This window comes from Pogona vitticeps, chromosome 2 (genome assembly GCF_051106095.1).
Source record: "Pogona vitticeps strain Pit_001003342236 chromosome 2, PviZW2.1, whole genome shotgun sequence".
Lineage (NCBI taxonomy): Eukaryota > Metazoa > Chordata > Lepidosauria > Squamata > Agamidae > Pogona > Pogona vitticeps.
The window spans coordinates 279,769,540-279,781,769 of record NC_135784.1 but is presented as its reverse complement, the minus strand read 5'-3'; the positions used below and the strand labels follow the sequence as shown (position 1 = coordinate 279,781,769).

The 12,230-nt window shown below is 40.3% G+C and overlaps 1 protein-coding gene across 1 annotated transcript in view; it reads left to right on the top strand.

Annotated features, from left to right (window-relative positions):
* Positions 1-9,560, top strand: part of LOC110073974 (centromere protein H) — a 29,692-nt gene extending 20,132 nt beyond the window's left edge. The window contains exons 9-11 of the mRNA XM_072992685.2: positions 1,021-1,084; positions 1,796-1,998; positions 9,323-9,560. Coding sequence (XP_072848786.2) covers positions 1,021-1,084; positions 1,796-1,998; positions 9,323-9,340 — 285 coding nt within the window. The 3' untranslated portion in view covers positions 9,341-9,560. The remainder of the gene's footprint in view (positions 1-1,020; positions 1,085-1,795; positions 1,999-9,322) is intronic.
* Positions 9,561-12,230: the final 2,670 nt, after the last annotated feature.

Genomic DNA, 12,230 nt, shown 5'->3' with positions numbered 1-12,230 from the left:
CTGCTGGGAGTGACGAAAGAGTGATGTTCCTTCTGGCTCCTCTTCTGTTTGCTGTGTTGCTGTTCTAGCCAGTCTTTGTAAAAAGCTTTATGAGTTGAAGAACTGAATGCCTGAGTTGTCTTGTTTTTCTCTTTCTTACTCATTTCTTTAGTGCTGTGCCTGGCGCCCACTACAGTATGAATATAATTACTGTAATTTAGTATGAATGTTGGACTTTGCAACCTGGTTAGTTGGATAAGTTAAGGTTCCTGGCTGTGGAAGTAGAGGCTGAGTGTTCAGTTTCCCATTAAGTCTGCTAACTAGAATAGCCTTGTGCAATCTTCATAGTTCCAGAGCACCCCCAGAAGAAGGGAATGATATACAGCTTCTGAATATGCCATATGGAGGGCATCCTGGAAAGGGTTGCTATAAGTCAGAATTTACTCAAGAGCATGTGATCATTATTTACTATTACTGGATTCTGCACCTAGTTGCTTAGTGCTTATTAACCGTGCATGTAGATAAATCTGCCTCCTCAAGGAGTACAAAAATTTGTACTCCTTGAGGAAATTTAGCAACTGTAGTTAGATTTGTCTTTTGATATCATTAGTGTGTTACCTCGTAAATAGATGATGTTTATGAGGTAAGCATGAAAATTTTAGTCTTAAGAGTATGCCAGTAGTTTAAAATTGAAATCTTCAAAAATCTTTACATTCTATTCTCAAGCAGTAAGTCTGTCTTTTAAAAATGTGATCGCATGTAGGCTGCCCCAAGAGATTAAAGTTATGTGAGATTAAAATATTAAAAATAAACAGATACATTCAGCTGCATTCTACCTTAAACCCATTTCTGTTGCTGGTCTTCCATTCAAGTGAGACCTTTGTAGGGTTTCCATGTTATGCAGAAAGGAATAAAAGGGCACTACGTAGCTACCATATCCTTTCTTAGCAAGAAAATTCTCTGTCGCAAACATATAAATGAGTATATCAACTTTCTTTTCTAATATAACTTGTTTTTCCCAATTCATATCTTTTCCTCTAGGTGGTTAAGCCACATATGCCTTTAATTAAGTTTCCAGACAGAAGAAGTACTCCCAAGCCTAAAAGTAAGTATTTTATTTTATTTTGTATCACTTTTTTCATAATAATATTCTGAAAAGGCATATATGTTTAGGAATCCCACTGAGTTTCATAGGACTTCCTCTCAGGAAAGTGTGCATAGAGTTTCAACCTTAGTTACTCTATTTGTTAGAATGGAAAGCAGTTTAAACACACAATTGGTATTACTTCAGACCAGTGATTCCACAAAGCTGAGTTTCAAAATGTCTTTGAGCTTCTGGAAGTTTATGTTCAACAATATGTGGAGATCTAAGTTCGGGAACTATTGTATTGTCTTACACAGGAGTCCAGAATTTCCTCTTTTCGTTTCACAAGAGCATAGAGTCCACTACAACAATCCACACTGCCCCACTCGAGATAACTTTCAACTTTATAGTGAGTTGTCAAGGGCCCAGTTGTGCTGGGGAGAATCGGGTACTTAGAAATGTGTGTCATTTCCACACACATCCATTTCTATTTAAATTGGGAAGAAGGTTGTGCATAGTGATCTCGAAACTGAGGGAAGTTACAAATCTCCCCATCTGTACATACCAAAATTGGGAAGAGTGTTCATATATGCACTACACACAACTCCTTAGGTAGTACCCATTGCTATCTCATATTCCCTTAGTGGCAGGAGTTTTCTTCCACTGTATATGATGCATAGTATATTTTTGGTAGGTTAGGTAATTTAGAACCTCTCTCTCTCGGTGCTTCAGTACAAGAACCTCTACAGTCAAGAGTGCCTCCACTTCATGCATCATCTTCACAGCTCTCTGCAGGAGGAGGGCCACCATCCCAACAAAATATTTCCTTCAGTGGTAGAATACAAGGCACACCCGACACAGCAGAATTAGTAAGAACATTACCTCAAAAATACAGACGGAAACCTATAAACACTGAAGAGATGGAGTATATCCAAGTAAGTTCTGTGACATTTCATGTACGTTCTGTGACAAAATCATGTATTGTTTTTCTTGTGTTTATTTTATTTAAATAGCAATGGCTAGAGTCTTGTTTACAATTTACACTTGCATAAGAGGATTACATAAGCCTTGGTTGCAAGTTTCTGTTCAGTGGCAAGGTGCTTGTTGTGTTCCTGGGCACATACCCAATCATGTGATCAGATACACTCCCAGGAACATAACCAGCACCTCATTAATGGACAGCAATTTGCTACCAAGAGATATTTGGTTTTGCTTATACACGCATAAATCAATAATAGTCTTACTTTCATTGCATCTTTGAAGCATAAACGGAACTCAAGTTAGCCATTAAATCAGAATCAAATGAGTCGTTCAACCCAAGTTTCAATAGACACAACATAAGGGCCAGTACATTACGGCCCCTGTATCTGTGAGGAATCAGTTCCATTATGTACCATGGATGCCTGAAACTGTGGATATGAGGAAGCTCTTTAGACAACATACAAGGGGTCAGAACAAAGACTACAAGGGAGTGCCCTTGTATATAGGGTTGTGGCAAACCAAGGATAAGTGAAACTGTGGATATTGATTCCATGGTTACGGGGGTCCTACTGTACATTTGTGAATGGGTTCAGTTTCAACTTTTGACAACTCCTCACATTGCGTGGGAAATATCACAGGCCACGTCTTCTTAACTTTAACAACTTCTTTATTAGTAACAGGCAAATCAGCATTATTCATGATGGGATCGAAAAGGCTTAACTCAGGCAACATGCCGTAACTGTCAAACACATAATCCCAACCACCATCCGTTGAGTTCATAGGGGTGCTGGGCCAAACCTCTCGGCATCTGTTGGCTTCTGGAGGGGCACGCTCCACACTGCACAGATGGTGCCACAGCATGGGTGTTGTGCCCAGTCCCCTTCTGGAGGGGGAGTATTATAGCATGAATCTGGTCTAATCACTTGCCACCCTCACTCTTTATTCTTTGGGAAGACTACCACTGACCACTCTAACGTCTCATACTTTACCTCTCCTCCTTCTTTTGGAGCAGGATCCGGTAACAGCCCACCAAGCTTCAGATTAGGGAAGTCTCTCAGTAGCTCCTGGGTCTTTACTCTTTCATATTCTCTCAACCTCTTCAGCTTCCTCTTTCATTTCCACAACTCCAACTCTACCTTGAACCGCCACTCCCCCTGACTACTTATACAGTGGTGCCTCGCATAGCGATCTCTCCGTATAGCGATGAAATCTTTGCTATCGCAAGAGCGATCGCTTTGCCCCATGGGGAAAATTTGCTTTGCGATGATCGCGGGGAAGCGACCATGGCAAAGCCCCCATTTTCGCACAGCTGATTGGCGATTTCAAAATGGTCGCCCGCTGTTTTGCCTCGCTTTAGAGGCACCGAAAATGGCCGCCCCTATGGAGGATCTTCGCTTTAAGGTTAGTTTTTAGCCCATAGGAACGCATTGAAGGGGTTTCAGTGCGTTTCTATGGGCTTTTTAAAATCGCTTAGCGATGAAATTGCTTAGCAGCAATTTTTGCTGCATGGATTAACATCGCTAAGCGAGGCACCACTGTACTATCTTGCCAAATGGACAGTTCTTGCTCCTCCCCTTTCTTATCCCCGCGCTCTTCCACGAAACTCACTTCAAATTTCCTGCCTCGCTCAGTCTTCTCCTTTTCCGCAGCTGCATTCTCCCTTTGGTCCGCCTGTTCCTTCTCCCTTTGTTTTCTCCCCTCCCTCTTCTCCTTTGTCCTCTAGGGATGGCACACTCTCCTCTGGGCCACCTTCACAACATTCAAACATTAATGGAGCACTAAATTGCTAATAAAATAGCTGCATGTTTAAACAGGTCCAGCAGCCTACCAGCCAAACGAAAATTGGGGGAAAACCACTCAGAATGATAAATTCAACAATGAGAACCTTGATAACAGGGAGGCCTTTGTCTGATGTTTAGAAAAAACAGAGGCAGATGCTCAGGAATTTTTTCACATGGAGTGCAACCACAGAAAGTTGTGTTTTTCCAGCAGTAAATTGCCTAAAGCAAAGGCTCTCAACCTTTTATCTTACAGTCTACCAATCACTCTTTCAAAGAACCTGAGTCTTGCCATGACAGAAAAAAGAACCAGAAAAAAGAATGAGGAATGATGATTTAGAGGTGTCCTGTTACAGTATTTATCATTTACAATAAATTGCTGAGTGTACTGGGAAAAAAGGAAAAAAAAGAGTATCCAGAAGGGCTACTAGCATGTCATGTTCCTAATGTACAGTAGGATCCCCATTTGGTGCTACAAGTTGTTAGGCATCATCAAGTCCTTTCCAACTTACAGGAACCATATGAATGACCTCCAAAATGGCCCGTCATTAACATCTCTTCAAGTCTTGCAAACTTAAGATTGTGGCTCCCTTTACAGAGTCAATCCACCTTGTGTTTGGTCTTCCTTATTTCCTGCCTTCCACATTTCTTAGCATTATTATCTTATTTTATCTTCATCAGGCAATGTATTCACACACTAATTTTTCAGTATCCTTTGTTATGGTTTCAGTTACCCTCTGATTTTTTGATAGTATGCCACTTCTCTTATGTTGTTCTCTTTAGTTTTTCCCCTCAATGGTTATCATAATAGTTATCTTTGTATGTTGAATTGTGACTGGAATATTGCTAAGTTTTGGAACATTGGGCATTAGCCTGTTTCTACCCTCTCAAGAACTTCATCCAAGATGTCTATCTTTGGTTATTATTACATCATACATTTCCTTAAAGGCTATGTTTCAGGTTAGAGTTTCAGGACACAAGAAGCAGCTACTTATCCTAAGCATGGCTGCATCTGGTCAGTTCTTGGATGGGAACTACCTAGGAGACTTTGTGCAATGGTATGGTAAAATAAAGAAAGCATCGTCGTCGTTAAGTTGTTAGTCGTGTCCGACTCTTCGTGACCCCATGGACCAGAGCACGCCAGGCCCTCCTATCTTCTGCTGCCTCCTGGAGTTGTGTCAAATTCATGTTGGTTGCTTCGCAGACACTGTCCAGCCATCTCATCCTCGGTCGTCCCCTTCTCCTCTTGCCATCACACTTTCCCAACATCACGGTCTTTTCCAGGGAGTCTTTTCTTCTCATGAGGTGGCCAAAGTACTGGAGCCTCAGCTTCAGGATCTGTCCTTCCAGTGAGCACTCAGGGTTGATTTCCTTTAGAATGGATAGGTTTGTTCTCCTTGCAGTCCAGGGGATTCTCAAGAGTCTTCTCCAGCACCACAATTCAAAGGCATCAATTCTTCGGCGGCCTGCTTTCTTTATGGTCCAGCTCTCACTTCCATACATCATTACTAGAAAAACCATAGCTTTGACTATGCAGACCTTTGTTGGCAAGGTGATGTGTCTGCTTTTTAAGATGCTGTCAAGATTTGTCATCGCTTTCCTCCCAAGAAGCAGGTGTCTTTTAATTTCGTGACTGCTGTCTCCATCTGCAGTGATCATGGAGCCCAGGAAAATAAAATCTGTCACTGCCTCCATATCTTCCCCTTCTATTTCCCAGGAGGTGATGGGACCATTGGCCATAATCTTAGTTTTTTTGATGTTGAGTTTCAGACCGTTTTTTGCACTCTCCTCTTTCACCCTCATTACAAGGTTCTTTAATTCCTCCTCACTTTCTGCCATCAGAGTGGTATCATCTGCATATCGGAGGTTGTTGATATTTCTTCCGGCAATCTTAATTCCGCCTTGGGATTCCTCCAGTCCAGCCTTCCGCATGATGTATTCTGCATATGTTGAATAAGCTGGGGAACAATATACAGCCTTGTCGTACTCCTTTCCCAATTTTGAACCAATCAGTTGTTCCATATCCAGTTCTAACTGTTGCTTCCTGTCCCACATATAGGTTTCTCAGTAGATAGATAAGGTGGTCAGGCACTCCCATTTCTTTAAGAACTTGCCATAGTTTGTTGTGGTCCACACAGTCAAAGGCTTTTGCGTAGTCAATGAAGCAGAAGTAGATATTTTTCTGGAACTCTCTGGCTTTCTCCATAATCCAGCGCATGTTAGCAATTTGGTCTCGAGTTCCTCTGCCTCTTCGGAATCCAGCTTGTACTTCTGGGAGTTCTCGGTCCACATACTGCTGAAGCCTACCTTGGAGGATTTTGAGCATAACCTTCCTAGCGTGTGAAATGAGTGCAATTGTGCGGTAGTTGGAGCATTCTTTGGCACTGCCTTTCTTTGGGATTGGGATGTAAACTGATCTTTTCCAATCCTCTGGCCACTGTTGAGTTTTCCAAACTTGCTGGCATATTGAATGTAGCACCTTAACAGCAGCATCTTTCAAGATTTTAAATAGTTCAACTGGAATGCCATCACCTCCACTGGCCTTGTTGTTAGCCAGGCTTTCTAAGGCCCACTTGACTTCACTGTCCAGGATGTCTGGCTCAAGGCCAGCAACTACATTGTCTGGGTTGTCCGGGATATCCAACTCTTTCTGATATAATTCCTCTGTGTATTCTTGCCACCTCTTCTTGATGTCTTCTGCTTCTGTTAGGTCCCTCCCATTTTTGTCCTTTATCATGTCCATCTTTGCGCGAAATGTTCCTCTAATATCTCTAATTTTCCTGAACAGATCTCTGGTTTTTCCTTTTCTGTTATTTTCCTCTATTTCTTTGCATTGTTCATTTAAGAAGGCCCTCTTGTCTCTCCTTGCTATTCTTTGGAAGCCTGCATTCAACTTTCTGTAACTTTCCCTATCTCCCTTGCATTTTGCTTCCCTTCTCCTCTCTGCTATTTCTAAGGCCTCGTTGGACAACCATTTTGCTTTCTTGCATTTCTTTTTCTTTGGGATTGTTTTTCTTGCTGCCTCCTGGACAATGTTACAAGCCTCTGTCCAGAGTTCTTCAGGCACTCTGTCCACCAAATCTAGTTCCTTAAATCTGTTCTTTACTTCCACTGTGTACTCATAAGGGATTTGGTTTAGATTATACCTGAGTGGCCCAGTGGTTTTTCCTACTCTCTTCAGTCTAAGCTTGAATTTTGCTATGAGAAGCTGATGATCAGAGCCGCAGTCAGCTCCAGGTCTTGTTTTTGCTGACTGTATAGAGCTTCTCCATCTTTGGCTGCAGAGAATATAATCAATCTGATTTCGATATTGCCCATCTGGTGATTTCCATTTATAGAGTCGCCTCTTGTGTTGTTGGAAAAGAGTGTTTGTGATGACCAGCTTATTCTCTTGACAAAGAAAGCATATTACTATACAAACTAAGAAATGTTTTTAATGCTTGGCATTTTGCTGTTTCTACTTCATTTTTTATTATAAAAAAAATACATTTGATCATGTCTGACATGTTTATAAATGAAAGTGCAGTATTTCTGATTGGGAAAAGAAACTCCAAAACAACCTCCTCAAACCACATGAACCTTGTTGAAATTTATTTATTAATGGCTAAAGTGATTTTGCACTATATTTATTTTTTGTATAAGTAGTTTTTGGCTTACATTGTGAATAGTTGTGCTTTATTAACAGTTATATGAGGAGGATGTGTAGCAGGAACAATAACAGACAGTTGAAAAGTGTGAAGGAATGTTTATGAATGGCTAGGAATCACTATGATCTGTTTTGGGAGGAGACTATGAATAAGTGTGGTCTTTTAAAGCAAGTATCTACATCTACACATCAAAGTGCTTATGTTATAAAACATAAAAGTAAAAGCTTATGGCTGTATGATTAAGAACCTGACAATTTGAAACTTTATTCTTATATTCTCTTTTCAGTTGTTAACTGAATCTTTTTATGCCTTTGTTCGTTCATTCTAGTTTATTTTTTTTAGAGACAACAGTCACAAGGTATTATATCCACTTGTACTGCTGGCCTCTGCTAAGATACATGATTTTTGCAGTATCATCAAAATAAATCAATTTCTGCTGTGCTTCATCAGAAATATTCTTAATTTGAAAAGGGGCATTGTGAAGTCAGCCTTTAGTTGTGACAGTATATAAGCAACAGTATAGGAGGGAACACTGATTGTTTGCCTGGGTTAATCCAGGAGAATGAGTCCCTGTCCACTAGTTTGAACATCAAACCCAAATATGGTGTAGCGGTTTGTGGTGGCTGTCATTTGTGAGGCAGAGAGGATATGTTACCACCTCAGCTACTGAACATGGACTTTTGCTAAAGTCTGTTAAAAGTCATCTTAAAGTAGCAGGTGTAAAAACGCTTCAACAGAATTATGAAATGTACCTAAAAAGTTAGGCCATTATCCCATTGCCCAACTGCTGAACGATAGCTGTGTATGTGTTCCTCTGGGTCCTGCCGGCTGCCCAGCATATTCTTGTTTAGCACTGGTTGGAAGGTCAGTCACAACTAGTCACACTATGTAAAACCCAAAGGAACATGGGTAATGCTTACACAACTGCCCTCCTGCTTTATCCTTAGGCAATAAGGTACTGGCCTTTCCGTCCCAAAGAGAAAAAAGCAGAATCTAATTAAATGAAGGGAGGGAGTTAATAGATGACAACCATGTTCACCCTGGGGCTGAATACGAGTTCCCTGATTTAGTTTGAAAGTCAGATCTGCACTTTGGGATGGAAGCCGATTGAGGCCACATTCTTTTCTGTTTGTGCCCCAACCAAATCAGTTCCTAAAGCTGAATTGCCAGCTTTACAGCTGATTTGCACTGAAACACCAAACAAAAGCCAAAATACAGTTCTTTAAAAACATGGTCAGTCTTGCCCATTTATTCTTCCTCCCAGTGCCTTCACAGTCCAGCTGCTCCTCAGGTGCAGAAGGGCAACATTTTCTCAGTTTGAACAATCTAATAAAGGAGTGGGGAAAGAAGGATCATTAGGTTGCTACTGTTGTTGGAATTACAATTGAGAATCCTGGCACATCTACTGTAAGTCAAAAGATGCATGTGTGTATGGAAGGAGTGTGCTCAGTTGTGGTACTCCTTGGTTTAAAATGGGACAGAAGATTATTAGCCCTATTCTTGTTTCCTGTATTAAACCTGTTAATTTCTTTTCTTTTTATCCTGATGGGGTAATTTAACAAAAATGGAAGCAAAAGCTCCAGAAGGCCCCTAGCCTTAGAAGAGGAAAGGAGAAGACATGATCCTAACTGTTGTTTCTACTTTGAAGAAGCACCTGTTTGGGTCTAAACCTTGGTTTGCTGTGACATGCAACATGGCTCCAATGTTGTGAAAAAATTACATATAGGTAGTTAAAAAAATTAACAAATTGAAGGAAAATCTATAAAGCTTTTGCACAGTAGCAGTAATACAGAATGAACAGAGAGACTGGACTGAAGCACATAAGCTAATCACACTCTCATTTTCTCTTACAGCGAGGAGGTCCTGAATAACACAGAAGAATACACTGTTAGCTGCTCTTAAGCAACAAACTCTTGTGTTTACTGTATTGGTCTTCCTCACTCTGAGTCTTGTAAACACTTTTATTGAAGGCATTTCATGAGGTGCTTTCGGAAGTGGCGGTGCCACACATCAGAAGATAATTCTGTTTTGAATGATCATTTGGCCCCACTATATAACTCCACTATTAAAATTATTTTTTTTTTCATTTTACTCAGAATTATTTAATTGTATGTTTTGTAGTTGATGTACTAAGGAAGAATTTTGATTTTTGCAAGCAAAATGCCAACCACATGTACCCAGAAGAATATCTTGATTTTTCCACTTGTGTAACCTCTTCAGCAATAACAAAAGCAAAATCTGTTCTTTCTATCAAGAAGCAATACATATTGTTCCAGAGAAGTTTCTGGAAAAACATTAAAGAATGAGATAGTGAACTCATTCTATTTACTTTTAAAATCTTGTTGGGAAAACCATAGGCTTGAGGGAAATCACAGTGGTTTTTTCCTTATTGCCTGTTAACTGTTTGCCACTGCTTTCCAGATGGAGGGAAACTATGGAGTGTGATAGCCACTCTCCAGTGCAAGTAGGGTCACGTGTGATTACTTAATTATGCTGAGCCAGGGCCAGTAGCCAATATTGTAAGTTTATCTGTTTACTCTTTTGGACAATAGGTTTTACTTCTAAACTGTTCCCCTGTACCCATTCAGATTGGAACAGTTGTCAAGTGAAGAATGGTCCGTATTATGCAGGAATTCATTTTAATCAGTCAAGATCAATTAGAGACAAAGGACAAGGGCTAAGAGCCAGTGGCATACTTCTACTTGACCCTGCTCCTTCTGTCACAGTTGTCCTGCTGTGATAATTGGTATTTCTCTCCCTCTCCCATACACTCGAAGTGTTTGGCACCATCTGCAATAGGAGGGGAAAAGGAAAAATTGCCTTGATTGTAGTGGTGTTAAGTACCTGATTGCTGGATTATGGCTTTAAGTTTTGTTCAATATTCTTTTTAAATACTCAAAATAATAGGAAACTCAATTGTTTGTTATATTTCATTGTTAATTAAGTTTATGATTGGTAATACCCTTACCACTCAGATTAACTGTAACATCCAAAGGATGATCTTCTGTAATATAAGAATGAGCTGACCATCTGTAAAAAAAAAAGTGAGTTTTGATAGGTTCTCTTATTTGGGTGAACAAGAAAGCAGTTAAGTTGGAGGAGCTTCTCGTATGCATTGAACTTGTATGCATGTACACATTGCGGGATTAGAGTGGTACACTGGGGCTTGTATAATCTAGATAATTCCTTTTTATAGATTAATACTGGGGCAACTATAAACAAACAGTGGCAGTGATTTATGAGTCCTGACTTCATTTTTGACAAACAAGCATCACTGTAGGAGTTGTCAGCTGGAATCCTGTTAATGATTTATGTGTAAGTTAAATTGTTTAATTCACTGTGGCACATTGCCACTAACAATGTGTGCACCTGATTGCCCAATAGGCATAAACCTAGTACAGTAATACAAGCAGTGCTTTCTTGGTTAGTGGCACTTTTAACATATATATGTGTAAAGTCATTAACAAGAATCTGGCCAATCAAAATTCAAAGTTATAATTCTTGCAATTTTTTCACCAAATGGAAAAAAGTGTGTGCGATTAGGTATACACCCTTAGTATCAGGGTGTAAGATTATCAGCCAAATTGCTCTCTTATCCTGCAAATGACAGGTGGCAGTACTCAAATGTTGCCAAGTCAGTCCCTAAGTAAATATTGTCAGTGACTGCTCATTATCCACAGATGGTACAGTAGTGGTTGATCCATCCCCAAGAGCCACATGCACTGGTGGAAAAATAAAATGACCAGGAGAAAAGCATCCTTTAAGAATCCTTACCATTTGTGGCTCATTCATAAGATTGCTGGGATGGGAGGAGGGGAGAGAAAAACAAAATAGTCCAAAAATATTTTGTCATAGTTTGTACAAAACAACTTGTATCATCTCTTCAGCAAAGAGTAAATTTCCATTTTCTTTTGAAACTTACTCTTCCAAGAGGACAAATGCAGGAGAAGTGTTAATTAATGACTGCATGCTGCCAAGTCAGTTTTGACTTATGCCAACCCTTTCTGGGGTAGAGAATAGACAGAACTGGGCTATCATTCCCTTTCTCCGGGGGTATCTTGGGATTCTGTAGCTTGCCCAAAGCCACATAGGCTGGCCCTTCTCCCAGGGAGGCACAGTAGAAATTGAACTCCCAACCTCTGGCTCAACTATTAGATATATAAACCACTGAGCTATCCAGCCAGCTGATATCTTTATTAGACCAGTAAAAAAAATTAAACAATGGTTGGTCAACTCCACTTCCTCCGACCATGCACCTGTATTGCAGAAAAACTTTAAATGAGAGTCTCCAAAAATGTAGGGACTGCCAGATATGCTTCTTAAGGCGAGTTCAGACACTAGTTGCAAATGGCCTTTGGGGGTTTGTGGTTTCAAACTTCACCTCTGGTAGCACTTGACTGGAATTTTCCACCCAAATTTTGGGGACTCATAGTCTTTCTGCAGTATCAGTGCATGTTCTGAGAAAACTGACTTGACCCATGAAAGTTACGTTTTTTAAAAATGATCTAATAAAGATATTGAGCTGGCTGGATAGCTCAGTCAGTTAGGTGTCTGGCTGTAGAGCCAGAGTAAGAGAATCTGATTCCCCACTATGCATCCCAGAAAAGCCAGCCTGTCTAGTCTTGGGCAAGCTGCACAGTCCCAGAAGTCCCCCTAGGAGAATGATAAACCACTTTTGAGTGTTCTCTACCTAGAAAACACTGAAGGGGGCCCCCCATAAGTCAGAATTGACTTGATATGGTACAAGATTAATAAAGGCAT